Here is a 27,828-nt window from a genome sequence, read left to right as displayed (position 1 = left end):
TTTTAGCTTCTAACGCATTCATTCATTCTTTACACCACTTATTCTGAACACGGGGTTAAGCTGGTATTTGGCCGAGAAGCAAATTTTAATCCTGGGATGGTCGGCAGTTGATCACAGGGCCACATATAGAGACACGCAAATTTTCAAAGTCATTCATGTCTAGTGGGATTTTCATTGTCTTCTTACTCAAACCTTAAAGAAGTAATCAAAGCGTTGCATTGATAAATTCAATTCATAGCCCATCTATATGTGTCTAATCTTCAGATTGATATTCTTATTCCTAAAGGTGTCAATCCTCCTTTACGTGGCTGACCTCATTGTGCGTATGATGTGGAGGCGGAGTCTGGACCCTGACAACTTCTCCATCCCCTACCTGACAGCCCTGGGGGACCTTCTGGGCACCGGCTTCCTGGCCCTGTGCTTCCGCTGCGTCTTATTTGTTCAGCGCCTTGGTCTCTGATTATCGTCAAAGACGCCTTCATCGGCCTCTGATTTGTGGCACTAGTTGTGTTACTTTCATGCACAGATGCTCTCGATCGTCTTAGACAGCAGTTTTGTATCTTTATCCCTCACCCAGTTAGGGAAAGCAGAATCCATGTTGGTCACAAAGGTAAACGTTTATTTGAGAAACTTAAATAAATAAAAGTTAAAGCCGCCCATCAGGGAAAAGGCCTAGTTTTAACAGTGCGTTTTCACAAAAAACTTTATTGGAAAGTTCAGCCATTCCTCTTCATCTTTTCTTAACTTTTGGTTTTCCCACATTGAAAGATATTTTGAATATGGGATGCATATGCGATTCCCACATCTTTTTAGCATCACAGTGGCATAGCCGTGTGGTCAAATGTGTGTAGAGATCTATGGTCTTCAGCCAGAATTGAGCAATGATTAATGCAGACATGCAAACAATAAGTAGTGTGCACTATGACTGAAGGCTTGGCTGGCATGTGTCCTACAGTAAGATGAAAAATCAGTGTCTGGTCAAGATCCAAATGCTCCTTTTCCCAGGTTTTCCAGCTGTTTCACTTTTCAAATACGCCAATAGAAGAGAGGACTGTATGCTATCCTTAACACTAATATATTTTCATCAGGTGCAATATGGCTAGGTTCTAATCATCAATACTTGTGGTCAGTTTCAGTGCAGATTCAAGGGCCTCTGGCTTTACAACAGCCTATACATTTTGAAGTGTATGATTTGCAATATCATTGGTGTCACTGTTTAGAACTTTGTCCACCAGAGAGCACTGCCTCTCCACTAAAAGGAGCAAACTAATCCCTGTGAGTTGCCTGAAAGCATCACACAGCTGACAGAGCAGAACAGAGGTCTGCCTCTGGTGTTCATACCTTCATGCTAAGATGCTTATTTGTGAGTGAAAAATATGACTTGATATATATTTAGGACTCACACACAGGTTTGTCACTGGACTGGAAATGTATATTATTCTGCCTGAGATATTCAATGGCTGGTGGTTTCAGACATTTTGCAGGTAGATTAAAAGTGGTTGAAAAATATGGTATGGCTTTGTAACATCATGCAGACAGAATTTGATTTTTTGCTTGAATCATGGATGAACTGGATACAGTTATGGTCCTTCGTGAATGGCTTGTCGTGCATTCTTTTAACTTAGCATTTGTTTTCATCTTTTCTAAGATAATCATCAGTGACCAGTCATTCTGGTAAACACCAAGCATAAGAAGCAGTGCAAAATGGGTCATCTCTGTATTTCGGGGTGAAGGGCAGTCCTACAGGGTTGTTATTATAAAACAACAAGTATTTCAACCTTGATTTGCTAATACATGTCTATAAACTATAATTTAGAAGATTCCTATCTATCTATCTATCTATCTATCTATCTATCTATCTATCTATCTATCTATCTATCTATCTATCTATCTATCTATCTATCTATCTATCTATCTATCTATCTATCTATCCATCCATCCATCCATCCATCCATCCATCCATCCATCCATCCATCCATCCATCCATCCATCCATCCATCCATCCATCCATCCATCCATCCATCCATCCATCCATCCATCCATCCATCCATCCAATTGATATGTAAAAACACATATTTAAGATATAGATAAAGATATATCATTATATCATATTGCATATATATATATAGACAATGTATATGTCATATCAATTATCAATTCACTTGGAAGTTGTGTGAGCTTGGATGTAAACTGTCACAACTGACAAACATTACTGTTTCCAATATGTGCCATGCATATCACCTAATGCTTCCACTATGCAGTGCATGAGACACCACTTAATTGCAACTAAACACACACACAAAGAAAATCAAGTTCGTAATGTACGGCCTCCTTCAAGCTGCTGCTAGGTGGATCCACAAGCACAAATTCAAGACAGTTTTTAAAGAGCAAGTCGAATTAAGGCCGGTGTTCCATAGTCCCTCACAGTGTAGTTCAAATACAGTAGACAAGCAGGTCAATGGTGTTTTTTTAATGTTCACAAGTCATCACATAATTGTTCAAGATGTTTTAATAGCAACAAAATAGGGAAGTTAATCTTATACATCCTTTCAGAGGATCCTTCAGTTTTCTTCATCTCTTTGCTGTATCCTACAGAAATCCTATCCTTACCTTTAAAACTTCACCAAGTAGATACTGGGACATAATCAACTAACTTTGTTTACCTATTCAACCATCATCTATTGCTTATCTTGAATAATTGAATAAAAAAATGCATTTTGTCAAGTAAACACAAAGAAGGGTCAAGTGTCTCCAGAACATCCAATGCAGATCATATTTTGCAGTCTTTTGGACGTACAATAATTTAACCTGGTCATTCAAGTACAATTTTTCCTTCCCTGCTGAAATTCTTCATTATGCACAATTATTGTATTGTACATTTTGACAAGACAACTACTATATGTCTGTACCTTTTGCAATTACAGTATAAGAGGTTGCATATGCACAGACAAGTAAGGTTGTTTTGGTAGGGTTTGTATTTTCACTCACCACTTTATGCGAGCACATCCTCAAACCGAGGTCTCAAAATGCCTTATTTTCATGACTATTCCATCTGAACCATAAAAACCTCATCAATAAAACCTTTAGTGAACGTACTTCATTTAAAACTAAATCTCTTCTCAATCATGTATCGGTATATTTCCATGAAGCACCAGCACAAAAAAAAATAAATTAATAAGTGTAAATCCTGGAGTGTTTATGATAAACTATGTGTAGTCTAACAACACTGTGTACAACTACATTTGGTAAATATTTACAATATGTGTATGCGTGCTTTGTTGCAAATATTCAAACATTTTCAAATCATTGTGTTTCATAATACCAAAGGTTTGAGACATTTCTCAGAAAACAAACTGTCTCGTCTTCTGTGTGAGATGTTTCGATGTTTATGTTGCTTTACCAAATGTCTTTAGAGACATACTTTTGCAGTATTTTCATGAAGATATGGTACATCAATCACAGTCAGTATCACCAAAGCTACCTATAAAGAAGTATTATTTTAATTGAGATACTGTGAGAAAGAGACCACAACTGAGGGTCAAGCTGTAGCAGCTAAAAAGTGAGTTTGAACCTGTGATGGTGGTGATTTCTATTTCATTTCGAAATCACCACCATTGTGTCAGTCACTGTATGAGGTTTAAGATTTGGTTGCTGTTGTCAAGCTGAATATCAGCAATGTGAAATTTAGGCTATTTTTAGACATGTTCGCTGCTATTTTTGTGTCTTTTGAGTAGACAACGTTCAGCGCTGTTAAGTGCTGGACTATTTACGTCAGATTGGACAATTGTGGTCAGTCAATCTGTGCTTCCCTGGGCTTCCTGTGGAATGGAGATACAGTACCGAGCTGGCCATAAGATATATGTTTCATAAGGTAATTTCAACTGGCCTTACTTTTTCATACATGGAGCTTATGTCTGTTTGATCAGTTCTGTCCTTGGTTACAGTCATTGAGGCTGGATGTTACAGAAAATTTCATATTTAGGCAGATGACAGTTACAGTGAATGTAATCACAACCTTAACTTTCCTCTTTTTTTTTTTTTTTTAAATGACAAAAAGCGTATGAGATCAATCTGCTAGTTCAATTTTCAGACCATAATTCTAATCTATATCTAATCTAATCTAATAAACCAATTACGGTGTGCATGCAATTTTTTTCTTTTGTTTATCATTGAATTTTACACACAACAGATTTAAGTGTGGACACTGATGGTTTATCTTTATCGCCAAGTCGTGCATATGGTTTACCTTTCCGTCTACGGATGTGTTAAAATGGGTTTTCTTTAGATGACATTTTTTTTATTATTTTCAGACATCGTCATTAGTTTCTCAGGTAATACGACACGCACATTTAATCAAATATATTGATGATAATTTAAAAAAAAGGATTTGGCTGAAATGGCATCAATAGTCAAGATTTGGGTACCCAAAATGAGCTTATGGGAAAAGAATAACAGCCTATAATTTTACAGGCTTTAATTGTTATTTTTGTCTCATTTGCATTGTAACATAACCTTCCCCTCTATGAGCATGAGGGCTTAGAGCTGAAACAGCACTGCTTTTCCAACTTACATTTATTTGGTTGTTGTTTTGCTTTTTTCTCAAATTTCAAAATATGGAGCCAACCATATGTATGTTTTCCAGTTGTTTACATGATAATAGCTTTGGTGAAGGTCTGTGCTCAAGATTGTTCCAAGCATATAGTTTTTTTTTTTTTCTTCTTTTTTTCTTTCATAACTATGTGTAAAGAGGATTTGTGTGCTAATCTGGTAAGACGGACGAGGTGATAAATTGAAAGCAGGAGCCAGCAGATAATTTGCTTTGCTAATGATAAATAGTGGAATCAGGGAAACAGCTTGCCTCTGCATATGTTGGAGGGGAAAAAAAAAGAAGAAAAAAAATCTGCTCTAAAACTGTAATTTAAAGCAAGCTGGGGTTTTCAGGGGCTAATGTGTAATTTACAAGCCACAGAGTTTCGGAGTCTCCACTTGTGTGTTGAATCTATATGCTCTGCTAAGCTGACTGTCTGCTGCCTGTCATTTCATACGTAATGTGCAGATGTAGGAGCGGCATCAGTCTAAATCGTGAGAACAAGTCTATTTCGCCAAATTTAACATTTGTCTCGCCATGCTTTAGGAGCACATAGCATGATGTCAAAATGCCAGATTTCAGTCTTGTCCTTTTTGGCATCAATGTCAAGGAAATAGTAGCTTGATATAAATGTTGCAACAGTCCTTGATCTTGCAGTCTCCATATTCTGTACTGTACTGAAATATCAACACTGCCACATTTATAACTTAAGCCTTTTAAATTCATTTTTTGAATGTTTTCACTGTCACCTCCCACACTTGCGTTGCAGCTTATGTGCACAAAGATTTGTGTGGAATCAATGTGACAAGTGTTTGTGTGATTTTAGTGTCAGTGGACTGTTCTATTTTAATAAAAACCAACATATCAAATCTGTCAGTCATTCATCCCCTAAAACAAAATTATCACTTCCTACTCATGCAGGTAGAAAGAATTACTTTCCAAGCATTTTAAATATTTAAGCTAGTGATAAGCACTTTAATACAGATTCATGTCAGTGTAAGTCAGCTGATTTCATGCCTTCAGAAGTGATGATTACCACATTGCAGTCTTAATTTTCTGATATTAAATCTTAACTTATTGATTTATTTGTCATATATTCATACCCAGACCACCACCAACACTGTCTAGAAATTCATATTTGAATGAATGCAGGTTAGGACATCAGTATCAGTAAAGTAGATCATTTGATTAAAATTACTTATAGTGATATTGTTTTGTTTCTCTTGACTTCATTGTAGCTGTTAAAAAAGTGTAAGAAGCAAGAGACGACGAAAGTGTGTTACTGTTCAAGGACTGTATTTGGTGAAACATCAAAATCATCAGCCTGTCAAACCGTCAGATCAGCAAGTGCACTTCACTTGTCACATTCACAGTTTTGTGGCACAAGTAAACTTATGCATCACTATTTCACAATGTTTACAAGGCAGTGTTTCTTCAGGAGTGGCAGACTTTTTCTTGATAGCCGTGGATAAAACACAGTAGCCTCCAGGAATATGAGATGATTATATAGCATGGTTTTAACCATTTTGACATAAATTAAGAAATTAAAACACATTTTGTGCAACATTCCAGTGGAAAAAAAAAAAAGGTAGGTGTGACTGAAATTTGGCAAGTGACAGGTTTTTGCATATTACGGCTTAAATCGCATGCTTCAGAGGAGAGCATCAATCCATGGCTGTGTTCTCCAGAGAAGAAAATGTGACATAAAGTGAACAGGATGGCACAATTAAGGCTTGGAGAAAAAGCACCAGCCATCGTCACAGGCTTACAGCTTTTTTTTACAGAGCAGTCCTGCCCGACAGTAACATTGAAAATTGCAAAATTTACCAAAGACATGAAATTAAAAGTTAGGAGTTAAGGCGCCTTGACATGAGCAAAGAAAACAAAAAAAACGGCACTTTTAAACTGGTACTAATTAAGACAGCAAAAAGGAAATGTATGACTGTCTTTTATGGGATCTTGTTATCAAAAAGGACAATAAGCTAAATGAAAAACATATTAGATGGGTCTGGAACTCTAAAGTCTCCAGGTCATCCCAGATAGATGGCTATCTAGATATAATGTTGATGACCCTTCAGTGGGTCTTGCTGAGAACACATGCAGTCGAAAAGTGATTTATTTTTCTTGACAAAACCAAGGACTTCAGACCAAATCATTATGAGAAGTGTCTCCCGAACTCTTATTTTATATTATTCTGTAAAAGCAAGATCAGCGTAGCAATATTTCCAGATAACGTGAAGGTTCTATGTCTGTTGTTTATCTGACACTGATTTAGATTCTAATCAGTGGTGGCTAAAGTACTGAAATCCTTTACTGTATTAAATAAAGGATTAATAATGGATTCACACAATAGTGAGTTCAACTGGTGACAAGCATAAAAATAATTTTTTAATAAACCACGGCACAGCATCAAGTGTCCTCAGTAATGAGAATAATTTACGAATGATTTGAAACTTAAAAGAAAAATATTCTTAAAAACCGATTCGATGTAAACTAAAGGTAAGATACTTTCCGAGAGGAAGGTAAACCTCAAAAATCAAGTTATGTATTTTACTCAATCACTTGCCACTACTAGTTTCAATGACAAGAACCCAAATGACATGAAACCTCTGCTCATAAATCAAGAGACAGTCTTGACAGTTATTGGGTGTGAAAAACATCTAGCCGACATACATTTAAGTAACGGCAGTAATAATAATTTATCCTTTATTAGTCCCAAAGGAGAAATTTATTTTCTGCAATGAAACCATCATGGATGAACCAAGAGCAGCAGGTTTCTGTCAGGGTCCCGCTCAACAACACTTCGACACACTAGGAGGACCCGAGAACCAACTAAGGAATGCTCGGTACCAAAGATGACTGCTCTACCTCCTACTTACTGTTATTCTCATGGTCTTTCCTTAAAAATGGACTTTTACCGATTTAAACAGGTGAGAGAGGCTACTTTCAAATATTATCGAATGTAGTATGCAGTTGTTTGCTCAGCATACCTGCCCCAAGTGAAATACAGACATACTGACAGAGCAGGGATGCAAGCGCTGACTGGAAGTGGGGGGGCGTCAGAGGGAACGGGAAAGAACTCGACGGTCAAACAGTTCATGACAAGTGAAATAAGCACTGGGAGAAGTTTCTGAGCAGGTTTCGTTGTTAAAAAGATAAGAGAATAGATTTGGCATACATTTTTGTGCAAAAGCTAACCTTACATAAACCCACATACATACAATACATTTTCACAAAATCAGCCTCCCATGTTCTAAACAATAAATACCTCAAGCACTGACATACATAAATTAATACTTCCAAACACAGGTAACGGCTGCGTTCAGTCATTTTCCTCTTGGCCCGTGCAGGAGGAGAACCAGCTCCTCGGAGGTCCATGTGCAGGTGCTCGATGTGCAGGTGCTCCAAGAATGCTGGTGAAATGCACTGCGCTTCAATCAAAAATCATTGTATAAAAGACAAAGTGAAATGGTGAAAAGTCTGCTTAAGTAAAATGTGAGGAGAAAAGAGAATAAATATTGAATTCTAGATGCTTTTCAAATCCAGGCGGAGGTTTACAGCATATTCTCTCCTTCGCAGGAACAGATTTGGCTTCGTTTCAAAGTGAAACCACAGTATCAAGTAATTCAGCTGTTTCTTTAGCTGGAGACTCACTTGGACAAGTGATCGACCGCTCTAGCAAAGAAAAAAAAAAAATCGGTTCGTATCCGTGGAAACTAAGAAGTGCAAACTTTCCACACCTCACAAATGACCAAATAATAAAGTGTTTTCTATGAAAGGCTTTTCTCCGCTGCTCATCGAGTGCTGAGGTACTCTGGCGTTGAGTAGTTGAAGAGGAGGAAATCCATGCTATAGAGATTGAACAGCTTCTTTTGGTAGAAGGGACTGATATGCTTAAAGAAACGCGCTGCCATATCGCCATCAGTCCTGGTGCTTTTACCCGATGTGGGAAACCGCAGCGATTGGTCCACGCCAGCCAGCCTGAGAATTGCCTGAGCGTCAGGCTCCAGAGTCTCATACTTGCCTACCACATCGTAGTGGATAAGGCAGGGGTGGCAGAGGGCGTGGACCCGCTCCCAGTGCTCGTTGAAAGGCTCCTCACGCTGCGTGCGGGGGTCTACGAGGTACTGCACAAACTCCAGAAAAGTCACGTCTTTGCCTTGTTCCAGGGCCTCTGGATCCGGGTCCGGCCGGTGCCGGCGGATGATTTTGGTTCCGTATCGCTTGTGGAAAGCGGTGTTGTAGTTGCGCGTGAACTTGTTCCTGTACGCCGACACCAGCCGCTCGAAGGGGTCGCGCACAAAGATGAACTTGAGATAGCTGCGGAGGCGCCGGTTGATCTCGGCCACGGAGAACTCGGACAAGGTTTGCAGATTTCCTGGGATGTGGGCCTCGTTGGCTGGGATGGCGAGCGGGTCGGTGTAGCGACCGTCGCTTGTGAGGACCATTAGAACCCGCTTCCAGTTTGTGCATGCAACCTACAGGGGGGAGAAAACACACACCATTTTCAACAAATTTAATCTTTTTAGGGATCCACAAATGCTTATCAGTGGACCTGAGAGGCTATATCCTCAATAAATTATTGTATCAGAAACCCCTCACTCTGAACTCTACTAACTCTAACCAGTCTATTTTCAATGTGCTAAATTAAAGGATGAGATTAAAATTAAGTTGTTCAATCCAAGAGATACCCAGAGAAACATTAACGATCTGTCATCTTTCCAATATTGGCATTTTCTGTTTTCTTTCTTACAGCAAACATAATTTGTTATAGAAACTTTCTTTTTGAATGTGCCCTTACTAAAACGCTTCTCGAAAGAAAAAGCCCATAAAAGTGAAATCCAGCTTAAAACCAGTGTGTGTGCTTCTCATTTTATCAAGGGGTTCCAAATAATCATTCATTTCAATATTTATGTCCTCTAATCAGGTTAAAAATCTATACTAAGAACATGACAACACCAGGATTTTCATGGTTTGTTTTATTTTAAAATATTTAATTTAAAATTATTTAATTTTGACCAACTTCAAATATCCTAAAACTCTGCTGACAATGATCTGCCTGACTGGTGAAGTCAACTAATACTGCTGTCTTATTTAACTTCTAGTACCAATAAAGCTGTGAATTGAACTAGGCGCAGCTCTGGGAAATATCAAATTGTAAAATACTTCACAACCTAACATAACTTATAAAATCTGTTTAACTTCCTAACTGCTCGAAAGATCTGCGGACGCCATGACTGTTATACTGGTTATTTCAAACAAGAGTATATTAACTGGCCTGTTGTATATTCAAATAAAAAGGTGAGGAAAAAAAAAGGATTGCGCTGCTGTGCTTTGCAAAAATCTCAACTGAATGAATACAGCATCTGAATAAAAGCTGCGGGAAGATATTTTTGGGTTTTTAAACTTCAGCTTTATTTATACAAATCATGTTAACCCACCTTGGGCACATAGCAGTAGATGAGGCTGTGTTTATCGTCCACAATGAGGTGTTTGAGATCCTCTGGCGAGAGCACCCGCCGCTTCCTGGTATGACTCAGACACTCCTGCTCCAGCAGCTCCCTGCGGCCTTGGATGGATCTCTGAGCCGCCAGCAGTTCCTGCTGCTTTGTGGCAATGAGACGAGGAGGATTGCCCGTGGGTGGGATGGAGAGTTAAAGAGGCGTGGGAAGAAATAACCGAGGAACTGTTTGACAGGTACACAGCTGAATGTGTGGCACAATAACTTAAGAACAAGGCCTTGACTGAGGTCAAGAATTGATTATTGGTCAGCAGATACTCCTTCTTTCTCCTACCTTCAGGGTGACTGTGCCACATCCCGACATTCACCGAGTTGCTAAAACTAATCATTCCTAAAAATTTCTGAAACAGTACGAATTTTCACCTCTTCAACTTCAAGAACGTCTGGGAGGAATTTGGTTGAATTGCCGAATTAAAACCTCAGTGATGCTAAAAGAGCCAAGGCTGATTGAATATACACTGCTCAAAAAAATAAAGGGAACACTTAAAAAACACATCCTAGATCTAAATGAATGAAATATTCTTATGAAATACTTTGCTTTTTACACAGTTGAATGTGCTGACAACAAAATCACACAAAAATGATCAATGGAAATCAATTGTATCAACCATGGAGGTCTGGACTAGGAATCACACTCAAAATTAAAGTGTAAAAACAAACTCCAGGCTGATCCAACTTTGATGTAATGTCCTTAAAACAAGTCAAAATGAATCTGTGTTGCTTCCTGAGTGGACACTATGATTTCACAGAAGTGTGATTGACTTGGAGTTACATTGTGTTGTTCAAGTGTTCCCTTTATTTTTTTGAGCAGTATATATGTATAGTAATTTAAAGATGGAAAAGTCATTGTTTTTGAGAGCGTATTAGGACCTAACAAAGAATAAAAGGGAAAAAAAAGCCAAAATGCATATATTTGAGGGAGTAAAGTCAAAGTATTATAAATATTTCCAAAATAGTTAACTAATTAGCATGAATTACTAGTATTAACAATTTAGAGAGACTGATTCAAAAGATAACATGTACTTTGGCATCAGTTTCACACATAGGGAAACACTTATATACTATAAACTGAAATATGTAAGTCTGTGATATAAGAGCAGTCTACAGAGGTGATGTGTGTGTGTGTATGTGTGTGGAGGGGGCGTTCTGCTGCAGCCTTTCTTAAATTAATCACGGAACGAAATTGCCTTAAATCTTTAATTTGCCATTATAAGGTATATAGCTTCATTAATGGGTGAAAATTTGAACTGCTTTTTGCATCTGCGACCATTGCAACCATTGTAGGTGCAGTTTTTGGTCTTCTCTCATGAGTTTGATCATAGCAACTAACTATTTTATAACTAATAAGGCTACATTTAGGGAAAACTGTAAGTGAACCCTGGTTAATTTCAGGAAATTAAATGAATGGTGAAGGATTAACAGTGTAATGAGAACAACATAGTTCTCCTGAAAAGCTCCGACATCCATATTAGTCTTTTAAATAAACAAATAAATAAATAAACCTTGGTATATTTGTGATTAATTAATGTAAAAAGATTTTGTCATACTTTCACATCACTCTATCTTATTATTGATCTAATTAGCATTGATACATATATGTAGATGGAGTAATTGGCAAGATGCAAAGATCTTGTTATTCTCTTCTTGATCTCCTACATAAACTCTTAAACACTACCCTTCTTGCCTTCTTGCTTATAATGATCTCATAAACTTCATGGTTATGATCATTCATATTCATATTTCTATTGTAGCGGTAACATATCCTATTATCAATGCCCAAGCTTTACGAAGAATCTGATGGTGAAAACACATTAGAAAAAAAGAAAAAGAAAACAGCAGATGGGCTTCGATAAGAGTGCATGATGTCGTCCTCCACTGACACTGACTTGCTCTTTTGCTCTTTTAGGTCTTCAAACAGGTTTGACAAATTAAATGTCACAGTCCTTTTCAGATAAACGCATAGTTTAAACAAACTCTGACTGTTGGCCCCAACATTCAATGGGGCCATTCTGCTACTTAAGTGACTCCAGTAACATTGCCCTTATTTTTATCACTTTGAAAGGTGTTGCCAAGGAAGCATATCGGGAAGATACATCACTTTTCTGAATGGAAGTTTCTGCTCTATATCTTAAAACAACTCACTCATTTGCACCGAGATGTACATTTTCAATAGGGAACACTCACGCATGTAAGAACACATCAATTTTTTCTTAATCTAATCCACTAAACTGGATGACAAAATAACAGAGGGAAAGTATAAAATTGGGGCACACTCTCTTATGTGCCATCAAAAGGTTAAAAGGGCTTTATTTTCTCCCGTATGTTTAGATAAGAAGCACAAGTAGTAGCCCAGCTTCGACCAGGCGTAGTGGCCATTTTTTCTGCCAAGCGCCAAAATGGCAGACCATTTCACCTCTTTATGCACCGGTGTTTTTCTGAAAAGGGGACGTGTTTGGTCCAACTCCTGGTATAGTACCATATCACTGAGTTTACTGCGAACCAGGCTGGAAGTCTGTGACGTAGGAATTATTTATACTACAAAGGTACAAGGCATATCAATAAACATGTGATCCTATCCTAACATAAAATTCCTAACATGTAATCCTTAGGTAATCAGAGGCACAATAAATAAGACCAGCTGACATGAACATACAAACTCACAGGATAACCAACCTCTTTTGTCTTAGATGGAGACCTTTAAGAGTTTAGTCTTTTTTTTTGGAAATTATTTTTTTTCGTATCATGCAAGTGTGTGAATTCCTTTAAGGTTTTCAACAAAAGGGGAAAGGAAAAATTGGCAAATCTTAAAATTATTCCACTGTGATCTATAAGTATAGAAGACCTTTATTTCATATCTACGCCTTTCCTACAGAATTAATTTTGTTGCATTCATCTGGAGGATTTTCTTGTCAGAAAGAGGACAGAAACAGAAAGAGGATCAATCTCAGCCGATCAGTTTGTGTCCTTCTGAAAGGGGGGCTCCACTCTACTTCAATGCATCCTGTGTTGCTCAAACACCTTCCTCTAAAAGATCATCAGTTATGACCTTCACATGACCTTACTGTGATTTGGTCAAACGTTCCTGGAGCAATTGTCATATAACCCTTCAAAATGGCACGAAGGGATTAGGACTTGACTTTGAAAATCAATTATATCATATATTTTTGATAATGATGTAAGAACACATCACCGTTGAACGCAATTTCAGATCCGAGTCATTTCAATTCAAAGATATCAATGGACAGAAAGATGTTGACCAAACTGACATTTTTAATAGCATATGTCTATTATTCAGACATTCCAAAAGCTAATATCTCCCCACGATTTGGCAATTACATGTCTTCAAGTGTGGTTTGTGTCGTCACCTCTGCTCCATTGTAGAGGGTTTGCAGTGGACTTTTCACCAATGGGCCGGATGTCTTTCTGTCAGGTTCTGCAAAAGCAAATGGACACACTGGAAAAAAAAAAAACGATTCTTGTGTCTCTGTGGCCAAAACAAAAAAAATAAAAATCTTTGATCTAATCATCAAGTTTGTTTTACAGTTATCACACATTCACACACTGTATGAATCAGTGCAGATGGCCAAATTATGTTTTCAAGTCTTTTTATTCTCTTTATACACAACAACAGATTGCCATTTAATTAGTTTAAGGCACACAGCTACGAGAAACTTATAGGGCTTTAGAGAAAGCCAAGTTTCCAGTCCTCCTACTTTCTGCCTTTGCCATGACTTGATCCCTTTTCTCTACTCCCTCATTGCAATGATAGATAAGGAACCATTTTAAACTCCCTGAACTTTTGTGTAAGTTAAGCTTGTCCTCTCCCTCTGCCAACACTCTCCCTGCAACTTTTTTGTTGTCTATTTTTGAGACTTAAGATAGTCATCCATGAAAAAAAGAAAAAAGAAACTGAAGAGACACCACAAAACAAATTACATTTCAATGAACATCAAGTTCTACTAACAAAACACAACACATTCACCTCTCTGTTGGAGCAAATCTTGACATTTACAATGAGGGGTTTTCTGAAGGTCATAAATGTCTGGATGGTATCGCTCTTGGAAGTTCTATACATACATCTGCCTCCTTTAACCTTCCCCCAGTCCCATCCCCCCATTCCCCGACCCCAGTCCAGGACTGACGAACACCAGAGTTTTGGGTCTGCCACTAATAGCACTGAGTAAGAAAAGTGATTTGTTTCACACATGTGGCTTAAAAATGCATGGTTTTACCCCACATATTCTCATCCAGCTGGGAGAAAAACAGAATGAGGAATGTGGTTTATGTCAAAAAGTATGAGAGGAAAATATATTGAGGAAGTCCATATGTAATGATGACAGCATTAAATGCCATCATATGGAAAGCATGTCAGTGAATGTGCACAAAGCAACATACTCAGTGCTGTGAGAGTAAAAATCCAGGGATCTTTCTGCTGAAAGCCCAGTAGGAGAAATGCACAAAATTACAATAAAACTTTACATGGTTGACTTCAGGGCTCGTGACTCAATTCGAAAACATGAGAGGAAATTGCTATGGTTCTGATAAAAACAGCGAGGCAGGGATTTAGAGTAGTTTTGACAAAACCTCAAGCATCCCCTTTAAGGTTAATCAACAAAATCCGTACTTCCTCTTTGCCTGAATCTGCCACATCATCCAAACACAGAAATAGATATCAATATTGGTCTCTACAGATATTTACTAGACAAAAATGAACATAACATTAACTTCCTATTATGAATGCTGAGAAAAAAGAAAACAGTTCCACAGAAGGGCTGCAGGGTTTAAAAAAATAAGATAATTTATTGGGAAAATTGCAAGAGCCTCAGGCCGGCACTGGCCGCTGTCTCTCTGAACCAAGCCCGGATAAATGCAGAGGGTTCCATCAGGAAGGGCATCCGGCATAAAACTTGTGCCAAAACCAAACATGGAAATCAATTAAAATAACCAGATCAAACTGGATCGGTCGAGGCCCGGGTTAACAACGACCACCATTGGTAACGATGACCTACAGGGAACCGATGGAAACTGGGCTACTGTAGGTCAAGGAAGGAGAGGAGGAAGGCGTGTTCAGAAGCAGAGAGAGATGAGGAAAGGCAAAAGTCTGGGACTGAGAGTAGGGACTTTGAATTTTGGGACTATGGCGGGAAAAGCTGAGAGTTGGTTGACATGATGCAGAGAAGGAAAGTGGATATATAGGTATGTTCAGGACACCAGGTGGAAAGGCTGTAAGGCTAGAAACTTAGGAGCAGGCTTTAAGTTGTGTCATGGTACGAACAAGAAGAGAGATAGAGTAGGAATTATCTTGAGGGAGGAGTTTGTGAGGAATGTTCTGGAGGTGAAAAGAATGTCAGATAGACTTATGGGTCTGACATTGGAAATTGAAGGTGTGATGCTCAATGTTGTACGTGGCTTTGCCCCTCGATGAAGTGATGCAGAATATCCCCAGAGATGAGAGTGGTAATTGGTGCAGCCTTCAATGGGTATGTTGGTGCAGACAATAGAGGGGATGAAGAAATGATGGGTAGATTTGGTATACAGGATAGGAACGCAGAGGGACAGATGGTGGTAGATTTTGCAAAAGGATGGAAATGGTCGTAGTGAACACTTTTTTCCAGAAAAGACAGGAACATAGGGTTACTTATAAGAGAGTGTAATAGGTAAGCAACTGGGTGTGAAGAAATCAACTGTCTGACCAATTATTAGAAAATGGAAGACATACGAGACCACTGATAATCTCCCTCGATCTGGGGCTGCACGCAAGATCTCACTCAATGGGATCAAAATGATTATAAGAACGGTGAGCAGTTTATCTGCAGAGGGACAAGGACAACTGATCCATCTAAAGGAAAGAATGAATGGGACCGTGTATTGTGAGATTTTGAGTGAAAACCTCCTTCCATGAGCAAGGGCATTGAAGATGAATCGTGGCTGGGTCTTTCAGGAAGACAATAATCCCAAACACACCGCCTGGGCAACAAAGGAATGGGTTTGTAAGAAGCATTTCAAGGTCCTGAAGTGGCATAGCCAGTCTCCAGATCTCAACCCATAGAAAATCTTTGGAGGGAGTTGAAAATACATGCTGCCAAGCGACAGCCCCGGAGCATCACTGATCTAGAGGAGAGCTGCATGGGGGAATGGGCCAAAATACCAGCAACAGTGTGAGAAAACCTTGTGAAGACATACAGAAAACATTTGACCCCTGTAATTGCCAACAAAGGGTATAAAAGAAAATATTAAGGTGATCTGTTCTTCACCAAATACTGGTTTTCCACCAGAATTTGCAAATGTTTTTTTTTTTAAATCAGACAATGTGATTTTCTGATTACTTTTCGGATTCTGTCTCATAGTGGAGGTGAATCATGATGAAAATTACAGGCCTCATCATCTTTTTAAGTGGGGGAACTTGCACAATTGGTGGCTGACTAAATGCTTTCTTGCCCAACTGTATGTCCCTTTAGTATGACTTTTTAACATGGATATAAGATGGTTTATCGCTTTAAGATATGAAGTTTTTGTTTTTGTTCTTCTGTGAACGCCACTTTTTCACTAAATTATGATAAAGTTCAGATGATTCAAAAGTATCTTGGTTAAATATCACTGTACTCAGTGAACATGCGCCGCTAATATATAATTTTTTTCACATATCTCACACATGACAGTTCTCATCCTGGATAATGCAGCAATGCTTCCTTTCTTAACTCATAGTTCTTGTTTCTAGTCAACATAGAAAACCACATTACAGGAGTTACGGTAACAAACACACTACAGAGTTCTTGTGTGACACAAACTGCCACTTCCTCTCTGGCCCAGGAAGTGACACATTGCGGATGTTTAAAGCATAGTACAGACAGCTGTCTACCCCCTCAAACCTGCATAGGGAAAGTCAGTATTGAACTCTGATCTTTCAAATCTGAGTGTGTTCTGTGTTTGAAGAGGCAATGATGTTCCATTTTCTAACAAATGAGGTTCCATTCATTCTGCCCCTGATGTTTATAACCAGTACTATGTTACAGCTTCAGCTGATGAAGTGGAAATTTGTTGAGAGTGGGTCCAAAGAATCCAAAACTGTTTATATTGTTTCACTATTTTCTATCTCACTTAAAAAGACAAAAGCTTGACCTGCTTCACGAGGCGGTAAAAACACTGACAGGAAGTGACTCAAATGAAAGCGTTACCCTTTCACATGCGTAGATCTTTCCAACAGCCTAAACGGTGAGACAAATTACTGTACTAGATTCCAAGGTCAAATAGAGAATCCTTCACTTAAATATATCAGGCTGACCTGAAACTTATCTGCAGGGCCCTGTAATTATCCATGTCAAAATACTTTGGTCTAACAAACTACAAGTTCACTCAGGCTGAATAAGAAAGTATGCGAGGCTTCCTTGACTTGAGGCACCTACAATTTGATATATGTTGTCATAATACACATCTATATGATATAGTACACATCAGCAGGTCCAGTCAAACTTAAAAAGGTAAGGTTTACCAAGAGAAAATGCTTCAGCACAAGTACTGACTCATGTAAGCTTACGCATCACTCTCAGATTATGATTCTAGTGAAATAGACTCAATGCATATGCATACATGTGCAAACCCTTTGGAATTCAGCAATGTCATTACCGAAAACAAATACAATAAGGAACTATCAAAAACATTCGAAATAATAACTGAAAATAGACAAAAACAATAAATAAAATTCTAATTATTGATGTCATAATTATAATGATAAGATAAAAACAACTGAGAAATTGGCTGAATGTTTGACAGAAATTGTAAACAAATCTCTTTATTTCTAAAAAGAAGGCTTTGGCAAATATATGACCAGTGATATATTCCTCAAAAAAAAATAGAGGGTTAAATTTGGCCTAAATGTCATTGTAGCAACCCAAAATTATACTCAGTAGTTTTTGTGGCCCAAACATGCTTAACTGTATGTCTGACAATGTCGGGGCGTGCTCCTAATGAGATGATGGATTGTGTCCTGGGGGATCTTCCAGATCCTGATCACTGGTTGACCCATTTAATTACAATGTGTCTTTGAAGTATTCTTCTATTTTTTTTGGGCAGCAAATTATTGGTGAGTTTTCTGAATTCTTCACTCATGAAGGAAAAACAAAACAATAAACTCTTACAATAAAAGAATATGATTTAAAAACAAGATGACGCTGAATAAAGAAAAAAAAACAGAAATACAGAAATAATCGTCTTTCTTTTGGTGGTTTGTGAAACTCAACACTGATACTGCATTTTCCTAAAAGCCTTTTAAACAAAGACCATTTAGGTGTGTATATACCACAAAGTTTTAGTACCTCCTCTTCTACAAACCCCCCTAAATGTCAACAGTTTATAAAAGTAGAAACCCACAGGGCAAAAGTCTTGACAGTTTACATGACAGAACATGTGGAATAATAAGAAATAGTTATTCATAAAGCACTTAGATCAAAGGAAATGAATACCCAGTAGGTGTAATGGGATGTTCTGTTCTCTGATGAGCTCTAGACATTTCAAGAGATCTTAAATGCAACACAGTATTGTGATGCAGGCACATCAAGTAGCAGTGGTGTGTTTAATTACAGGATTACACAGTGTACATCTAAAACTTTATGTGTATGAGTGAAGAACAGTATATGATGATAAATACAGTTGTACAAAGATCACAGTGTTTGTGGTCTGATCATAGGTTTCTGTTTGAAATTAAATGCAGACTGTGTGGGCTTGTCACTCCAACACCTAGATGGCATTAAAGTGGAGTAGTGGTTCGAGTGTCTCACAGAAGTTCTGCACTTTGATCATGCAATGACCAAAAAAAAAAAATTTGGATTTCCCATATCTGGGAAAGACAGAGACCCTAATTCATGATTTTCACACTATTTTTTCCCTAACCCTAACCCTAATCGTAGCCCCTTTACAAAAATTCTACCTTGTCTGACTGACATGGATAAAAAAAGGACATTGATATGTTACTGCGGTGCATCATTATTTGCTTTGTGTCTTTGATTGTTCAGTAACCATCAGTGTTGAATAGTTGGAAAAAGTCATCATAAGTTTTCTTGTTATATCAGACATGGTTGATTTTCCTAAAAACAGCTTGTACCTCCTCCTTTTGCTTTCTTTTTTTTCAAATAGTTCAAAATACTGCTGTCTATAAAATAACATTACTCTTTCAGTGTTCATCCAAAAATGTTAAGATTTCCTTTTATGGGCTGGGCTGGTGCATAAATATCAGTTTTTTAAAATAATTGTTCAGAATAACAAAAGGTTACAAAGTCTTTTTTTTTTTTTTTTTATTTTTATTATTTCTCCAAGTGCTGGCTCTTTTTCAGGTTTTCCAGGACATATTGGGAGCCTCACAAAGTTTTGGCATATTATTTTTGACCAGATGGTGGCTGTTACTTGCCACCTGTTTACCTCTAGCTAAAATTTCCCATGTTTGCTGAGCGACATTTTAGTGAAAAGGGAATTAAAGGCTTTTCCCAGACAGATGCATTTCCCAAACTCGGGCCACACGGGTTCAGTTACTAGAGCCAATAAAAGCCTGGGATATTATCTGACATGAAATTGTGGTTTCAATGCAAAGCGGTAACTAGGAGTAAACAGATAGATTTCAACCACATTTTAAGAAATGTAACTTCTACAACACTAGGACCCCCAAAAAATTGAATCTATGGTTGGTATTTTGGATGTACTCTTCCTGAACATTTCAAAAGGTCTCAGCAACCTTTCATGAGCCATGTGATAATGCTATTAACCTATTCTATACCATTCTTTTTAAAATGTTATTATAATGGGGTGCAGCTTAACACCACTGATCTAGTACTCACTTCATGTTTCCACCCACATGTAGAGTTTCACCAAAAAAGAGACATACCTTTGTGTCACCAAAACAAAATACAGAAAAATAAAATTAGCAAAGGCAATAAATCTGACACGACTTGATTAATGAGTTTATAATAGCAAGCCAAATAGGACTCATTTGTCTTTCCCAAATGCCAACCCCAGGGTGTTGGCACAGGAAGTCAGACAATTGGAGCTCAAGAATAATATGTACTGTGCTTCCTCCCCAGTATAAAAGAAAAAAGTTAATTTGGAGGTGTGACTCTATAAAACAAGTTGATTTAATGGCCTACATCATCTAATCTAGTTGGGTTGGACTTGTTTTAAGGTAAGAGGTTTGGTTACTGTTTGATTTGTTCACAAAATATGCCCTCGAATCCTGATGCTGAACTAAAAAATAAGAGGGATGCCTTGGGGTTTTAAGCCCTTTAAGCTTTGAGCCTTTGACTGAACTGATCAAAATTATCATCTGGGTCAAACTGTGGGTCATGTGACCTTTAGTTTATACAACATATGATGAAGTTTTGTGTGCTTTATGACAAACAGTGCGTCCAGAGCAGGCTAGGGCTCTAGTGATGACCGGGTAAAGTTCTTCATGTAGATGCTGATCACCTGTTCAAGTATAGAGTGCGTCTTTCAAACGATACTCCAGAAAATTAGTATGGATAGTCTGTGGTGTACACAGCTGTCTGTGTAGACATTCATTTGGGAGTATAATCTTGCCCTTTGGGTTGGAGTGAATCTCCAGGAAATGAAGTCATTGTTCTCTGAAGTGAGAGAAACATTGACCGTGTGTGTTTGTGTGATTAAGTGAATGGGAAGAGCTTTTATAATCATGGCCCAAAAGATTATACATCTTCAACATTTTCATTCAACTTAATATGGCTATTATATGGCCTACTATACCTATACACTAATTTCCTCCTTTAGGGCAAATAAACATTTTACTTTGCCTTAAGATTGTGCTGCAACAGCACATAATTACATTCAATTTAAGAGACAGAAAAAAAACTAGGACAGCTTCTGAAGTAGCGCAGTCATTACACGCCAAAACCACAGGATTGAAAAAAAACACAATCAGCACATTATGTCCTCTTAACAAAGTCGCTCCATTATCAAAAGTTGCTCTTCGCTCAAATTACTCAAAAATGCTCATAACTGGCCAGACCACACAGTAAATGGAACCGAACAAGCAACGACTTATAAAAAGAATACATTTGGGTACTTTCAAGTGTGTGAATACAACATGTTATTTTCAAGAGAATTCATAAGAACGGGTTAATGTCTATCCTATGGATTGTTTGAAACTACAAGAATAAGCACATCTGAAGATGACAAGAGACCCAAGCCACATCACGGCTGAAGACACACGACAGATTATCTAAATCGTTCAACCGTTTTGCAGTTTTTTCAGAGATCAATTAGGGGTAATGTAGTAATGTATTTCATCCATCAGACTAAAGTAGAGCCTTGCCTTAGACTTCTGTTTCTTCTGTTAAGCAGCAGGGCAGAATCCAGATCCAGATCCTTGAGGTCTCATTGCTCAGCTTACTGGTTCGAAAAGAGCTTCACAGCCAGCTCTGAGCAAGAAGGTTGTCAAACACAGCTATACTGATTTGTGAGAGTGGTTGGTGATATAAACTAACATTTTAACAACAATTGAGAGACATTCACAGTAAATCGTGTTTTCATGTGTTTTGCTTAAATTTTTTTTCTCATCTAAATGTGATTAATTATACTCATAATGTTGCTCAACCACTATGTCTTCCTGTCATAAGCAGCATTTCTGTTTCACTGGTCTCGTGGTCGGTGGCCTTCAATCAGGACTGTAAGCACACATACCCGGTATTTTCCACTGAGTTGCTGGAGTAACTTGCTAGTGTCCACCAACTACAAATTCTGCAAACTTTTAAACTGCATCCGACATTCAAATCGACAAAACTTCCACTGCAGACAAATATAATCTCTAGGGTGAATTTCCCATATTCATCTCTAGCTTCCTCGTTTCCTCTGTATTTTTTTGTGTCTGTGTGTGTGTGTGTGGGGGGGGGGGGGGGGGTGCGCCTGGAAGCTTTTACCAGATGGGTAGCCTGCAGTATAATTGTGAAGGAATTGATTTTATAAATGAGCAACTGCAGTAGGTGAACATACTTGAGCTACAAAACATTCTCTGCTAGTGTACTGCCATGTTAGATTATAAATAAGTGTTATGAAGTAAAAACCATTAGTGCACACCATATTAACCCAGTTAAGCACCTTAATGTGCCTTATAACCCGCTTAAAAGGTAATATGGCATCCATGTAAACAGCCTTATAAAATGTTTTCTTCTTTCAGCTCTTCCCCTCAGAGATCACCACAGTAAACAATCTCCCTCCATCTAAAACTATTCTCTTTATCGTCTCTGCCTCTTTCACCACATCCTTAAAATCATCAGTCTTCTTCTAAGCCTTCTGCCTGTCACTACCAACCTCAGCATCCTTCTACCCAAATATTCACCATCCCACCACTGTAAATGTCCAAACCATCTCATTCTAGCATCTCTGATGTCCCAAACATCTAGCATGTGTCGTCCCTCTGATTAACTAATTTCTCATCTTGTCCATTTTTATATCTCCTCAACCCCCTCAACATTTCAACTTTCATATAAATGCTTTATTGCATGTCTAAATTAATATATTAAAAAAGACCCGAATAGGACATTAAGAATAGTACTGAAGTACAAAGTGTATACCAATTTGCAGTACTCTGCGGTGATTGCACCTTGAGGGTGGTAGAAAGTAGCAGGATAGCCAGCAGTGTTTTTGGCTAATGGTGCTAACAACTGAGCTAACAGAACTAATATAAATATCAGGGAATTAAGCAGCTGTAGAAGAAGCGTCTTTGTAAATCCAGAATTTCTCAATTACAGAACATAAAAAGATGTGCTCAAAAGCCGCTTTAAAAGGATTTTTTTGCCTCATAGACAAGAAAACCACGTTAAATTACAAACTTAACGTATAAATCATAGCCAAGTATTTTTAAAGTGGGTCTGCAGCAGGAAAAACACATGATGGGTTCAAGACATCCCCCTCCTACCTTAGAAATAATGACATAAACAGGATTTTTATGAGCTAAGTCATGAAAATAAGCAGGTACCCATCATATTAATACATTTTGTCCACTACTCTTAATTCATCAATCACAATTTCACCGTAGAGACTGTTCAAAGCCTGTTCTAATGGGTTCGAGACTACAGATCTGAGTTATCATCACAGCTGTTCACGAAACAGCAAGCCCCCTGCAAGTGAGGCTTTTTTAAACACTCCTTTTAAGAACATAATTGGGAACAGGTCACTGAAAAATAAACAAGGTCCTTTGACAATGTAATATAGAACAGTTGGCATCCATTATATTTGAAGGAGCAGGCGCCTATGTGATACACTCCACCAGAGTTTAACGGCCCACACCATTAAGTCACCATCTATGTTACCAGCCCAGGCAACGAAAGATTATGGGTTTCAGTCCCTCTCTGGCTAGTTCATCTTTGGCAAATGTTACAAACCCTCTCTTCTGTCCTTTTTTCCAACATCTGCTCAAGCTGTGCTGGTTTTGCTCTCCTCTCACTGTATGTTTAACTATACCCACTATACTCCCTCCTTCCAGGTTTTTAAGAAAAAGAGTTGGTCACATGATCTATCTTCTTCCAGGTCTGAGTGGTTGAGGGGAGTTCATGTGGTTCTGATGTTGGCTTTCATCTTCCTGGACCAAAATCATTTTATCATGTAGTATATATCTTTAAAGTACATCAAACTGTGATCGGTCTAATGCCGGGCCTACACCTTATGATTTTCCAGCGGGCTTAAAACTGGCAGTTATAATGAAAATCCTAAGGAAATTATAAGAGTTGTAGGGCAGTGATATTCACTTAGTGTGGGCCGGTAGTATTAAGTCTTAGCGCAGTCATAGCTCAGTCTTTTTCCAGTCTTAGGGCTTCAGACAATATCAATCACGTTATATTATCTCAAGTTGTAGTGTTACGTAACTGCAAAGAATCAACAATCAATAGAAGAGCTCTAACAAAACCGGACAGAGGAAACCTGATAAGACAAAACTATCAGAGCTGTACTGGGGGCAGAGATAGTATTTGTTTGTGGTGTGGATGAATAGGAACAGCGAAAGGACGTTACGATCACTATAGAGTACCCAGAAAGAGGAACGATGGAGATGGTGGAGCACAATGCAGAACAGCCCAGCTTGTAAAATGTCAACTCTCCCACATACGACGACCAAGTTGAGAAGGAAAAGCAATAACAACAATAATAATAATAATACATTTTATTTAAGGCACCTTATTGATGTTGGAGTCAGTTCACTTTATTTTTAATTTATTTTTTATCTTTATTTTATGTCTTGATATTTATTTTATACATTTATAGATGTTCATCTGCTCTTGCTATGCTACCCCTTGTGCCCTCCAATTGCCCCTTTGGAACAAAATAAGTTTATCTGATTTTGATAATTGGACTGACATAGCAGAGGCTCTAGTAATATCTAGTGAAAACATTTTATGGTGGCAATAGTTGCTGAAAGAATTTAGTTGTATTTTTCTTTCCAAAATATTTGCAAGGTCTTGATGTGAGAGGCACAGTTTTTGGTCTCAGCCAAGTCTTAGTGTAGTAAGACTACATTAAAGACTACTCTAAGAATTAAGACTTAAAAACTTGTCGAAAGATGTGAGCTGGTGTGAGTTGATAGTATTACACGAGTCTTTTCAAAATATTTAGTCTCCTGTCTCCATTCCTGTTCACCTCCGACTTCTGGTACAACTCTTGTTACTGCCACCTCAAGAAGTTCTCCGATGACTCTTCCATCATTAGATGCATCAACAATGACAACGAGTAGGAGCACAGAGGTCTGATCACAAGTTTTGCTGAGTGTAGCCACCAAAACCACCTCCTACTCAACATCTGCAAGACCAAGGAGGTGGTTGGGGACTTCCGGAAGAATTGGAGGAGACAGGTACCAATCACTATCCAAGGTGAAGAGGTGGAGATAGTGGACTCCTACAAGTACCTTGGGGTCCACATTAACAATAAATTGGACTGGTCACACAACACTGGTGCACTCTACAGAAAGGGTCAGAGGCGGATGTTCTTCCTGAGGGGACTGAGGTTGTTTGGCGTCTGTAGCAGGCTCCTCAAGACCTTCTACCAGTCTATGGTAGCCAGCACACTCTTCTTTAGTTTAGTGTGCTGGTGGGGCGGTGCCAGGACTGGTCAATAGGTTCAACAAAATAGTGAGGAAAGCCTAGACGGTGGTTGGACTGAACATGGACCATCGTCAATCGTTGGCATTGGGGAGCGTGAAGGACAAACTGGGAGCTATCCTGGACAATCCTTCCCACCCCCTGCACAACGAGCTCTGGCTGATGTGCATCCTCCTTCAGCCAACGTTTCATCTCAATCCGGTGCAGAACTGAACGATTCAGACGCCCAGTGGGAGCCCACGGCCACCGGATTGTACAACAGCAGTCTGGATGGCACGCAACTCTGACCGGCCTGAGGTGCATCTATGCTGCTTCCACAATCTCACTACCTTACCCTATTCACTACCACTGTTTATTTTATTCTTGTCATTGCTATTGTCACTCTATTTATATGGTCGTTTATTTCTGGTTGTGTATTTTTCACCCTTACTGTTCCTTTATGTTGTCCATTATTATCCCTGACGTTGCTGTTGTTGTTGTTGCTGCTGTCTATCGATTCATGGATATCTTGCTCTCTTCTGTCTCTCTATAATAGATTTCTATTCACATTTCTTATCCTTTTTTATTTTTTGATATTGTAGCTATCGTGACAAAGGAATTTCCCCAATGGGATCGATTAAGTTTATCTTATATTATCTTGAGTCTTTAGTCTTACGGTATAAACCCAGCATAAGTTATTTCATCCTCTGACAGCCTTTTTGTCTATTTCACATCTGGTCTCAAGTTCCTCCATTTTGGTCCCCGCTTAAAGTTAATGGGTTGCTTCTCCTACCTTCCAGGCACAGGTCTACGGGAAATGGTTGGACACAACACCACTTGTAAGGGCCTTGGAATAAAAAATGTTTACAATTCTGATTTTTATAAATAAAACTAGCTAGACTTGACTAAATACACACTAATTAAAAAACTCACTTCGCTTTATTGATATTCTGCGGATTACCTCTCTAATATGGTCCCAAGTAGCTTTTTATGTGGTCTCTCTGGTGAGTAGGGCTGTAAAGCTGACAAGCCCAGACAGAACAAGCAGTATGGGTATCTACCTACAGTAGGTATGTGTAAAGGGCTAAGTCAAAGTGAGTGCTGAAATGTCTTGCCTCTAGGTTTAGACAACATGCGGTTATTGTGTCTGCAGGTCTGCACAAATTTAAAGTTGATTTATATGTGCAATTTTGTTTGCTCATGGGATGTGCTGACAATTAAGGCATAGTGTATCATATTAAATCAACCCATATATGTATCATGCAGGATGAACAGCAGGCTATTTCAATTAAATACGTTGATTGACAGACCCTTTCCTGGCCAACAGCATGCACTGGATTCCCACCCCTCTAACCTTCTCCCCTCTTCCTCAACATCCATATGGGATAAAGATCCGAATCTAATCTTCTTTCTCATCTTACCTATGTGCCCGTTTGCTGAAGCAATGAGAGTGAAAATCAATCAACCCCTTCTCTTACTCTCTCTTTTAGACTTGACTTCTTTCCAAGAGAAGTGTGCAATCCACTGGGGACCAATACCTGCCCTCCAATGTCTATAAGAGGTTCTTAGCGCTGGTAACAAAAGGAGAGGAGGGTCAAAATATGGAATGCAGAGGTCTCTTTGAGGGGGCTTTTAAACATTCCACCATTCACAGTGAGGTCATTCATACGTCCAAAATATATTGGCTCTCTGGACAGACCATTTGTATCACACCAACAGACAAGCAGGTGTGCCAGTGTTGCTAAAAATGACATATAAGATTAATCAAAGGTTCAAAACGACATTGTCTGATTGCAAGGGATGCCTTATAACATGCATGCAGGAGCCCCTAAACGATCACCCATAAATTAACATTACTTTTGTATGCGTAACTATTGTGTTGTGTCGTATTTATATCGACGCACACCCCTTTTTCATAATGCAAGCGCCTACCTCTGCAAGTGCTACCTCTGCGGGTGTCAAAATACTGAAAACGCCCATCAAACCATTGTTGCACACAATGAACAAACTTTATCCAGCTATTGACAACTTGGCGAGTTGCATCATTGAGATCGTTGCCGTTATATGATTATGAGTGTATGTGATGTTCTTTTTCTGTCACAATGAATCCATAGACTTTGGTCTGAGAGTGTATATGGGTTTCTTACCTGGCTTGTTGATACTTTGCAAGTAAAGCACAAAAACGAGGAGTGAACCGAGGCACATCGCCAGGAACAGGCGTCCTCTCCTGGGCATCCTCATCCTGAAGCCCGGCTTTGCTGGCGGAGCCCCCGACCCCTCGTCGCTGCCTCGCCGCGATTCATACGAAACCGCCGAGGTACGAGGATGAGACTCGCGAAAGTTGGGAACCTGCGAAGTAATTGAAGGAGGTGAAAACCGAATGCCACTTATCTCCAAAAAGTGATGACGGTTGGGCTATTACTAATCAATACTAACGTGTCATGAGTAACTTACAACTAAGTGCCCCCTGGTAAAATGGACAACGGTTCCATTTCGTTAATGACGATGCCAATATCAATTTAGGCAAGGCGTTAACTAAATTAATTCATTAGGCGACCTAAAGTTGTATATAAAAACCTGAACCCCCCCTCTGTGCATCGGTTATTACCTAAACCAAATATCTAGACTCGAGTTTCATAGCTACACAAACTTCTATT

The 27,828-nt window shown here is 38.7% G+C and overlaps 2 protein-coding genes across 9 annotated transcripts in view; one reads left to right on the top strand and one right to left on the bottom strand.

Annotated features, from left to right (window-relative positions):
• The window catches only part of slc41a3 (solute carrier family 41 member 3), a 34,382-nt gene extending 28,925 nt beyond the window's left edge, over positions 1 to 5,457 (top strand). For all 5 annotated transcript variants that reach the window (XM_086159343.1, XM_086159344.1, XM_086159345.1 and 2 more), the window contains one exon: positions 287 to 5,457. In XM_086159343.1, the coding sequence (XP_086015469.1) occupies positions 287 to 460 (174 nt within the window). In that variant the 3' untranslated portion in view covers positions 461 to 5,457. The remainder of the gene's footprint in view (positions 1 to 286) is intronic.
• On the bottom strand, positions 4,873 to 27,828 carry LOC147227341 (carbohydrate sulfotransferase 11-like). Of its 4 annotated transcripts, none has more exons than XM_086159351.1 (5): positions 27,626 to 27,828; positions 27,319 to 27,520; positions 13,475 to 13,563; positions 10,030 to 10,194; positions 4,873 to 9,066 (listed from the first exon to the last, which is right to left on the bottom strand). In XM_086159351.1, the coding sequence occupies exons 2-5, from the start codon at positions 27,410 to 27,412 to the stop codon at positions 8,383 to 8,385; spliced, it is 1,032 nt and encodes a 343-aa protein (XP_086015477.1). In that variant the 5' UTR covers positions 27,413 to 27,520; positions 27,626 to 27,828; the 3' UTR covers positions 4,873 to 8,382. The 4 variants fall into 4 exon arrangements, with proteins under 4 accessions (XP_086015477.1, XP_086015478.1, XP_086015475.1 ...); XM_086159352.1 differs by having other exon boundaries at positions 13,475 to 13,542; XM_086159349.1 differs by lacking the exon at positions 27,626 to 27,828 and having other exon boundaries at positions 10,030 to 10,191; positions 13,475 to 13,542; positions 27,319 to 27,427.

The sequence above is a fragment of the Fistularia commersonii genome, chromosome 14 (genome assembly GCF_037954325.1).
Source record: "Fistularia commersonii isolate RoL2024-O1a breed Wild chromosome 14, RoL_Fcom_v1.0, whole genome shotgun sequence".
In the NCBI taxonomy this organism is placed as follows: domain Eukaryota; kingdom Metazoa; phylum Chordata; class Actinopteri; order Syngnathiformes; family Fistulariidae; genus Fistularia; species Fistularia commersonii.
The sequence above is the reverse complement of the archived record's forward strand: the minus strand, read 5'-3'. Positions and strand labels throughout refer to the sequence as shown.

What these genes read in the sequence shown, in the direction of transcription:
- LOC147227341 (XM_086159350.1), bottom strand. Translation starts at nt 13,663, where the DNA reads ATGTGTGATAACTGTAAAACAAACTTGATGATTAGATCAAAGATTTTT. An exon ending in CCCTCTACAATGGAGCAGAG is followed by an intron (nt 10,195 to 13,474) that starts GTGACGACACAA and finishes ATTGCCACAAAG; the next exon opens with CAGCAGGAACTGCTGGCGGC. An exon ending in TCTACTGCTATGTGCCCAAG is followed by an intron (nt 9,067 to 10,029) that starts GTGGGTTAACAT and finishes TCCCCCCTGTAG; the next exon opens with GTTGCATGCACAAACTGGAA.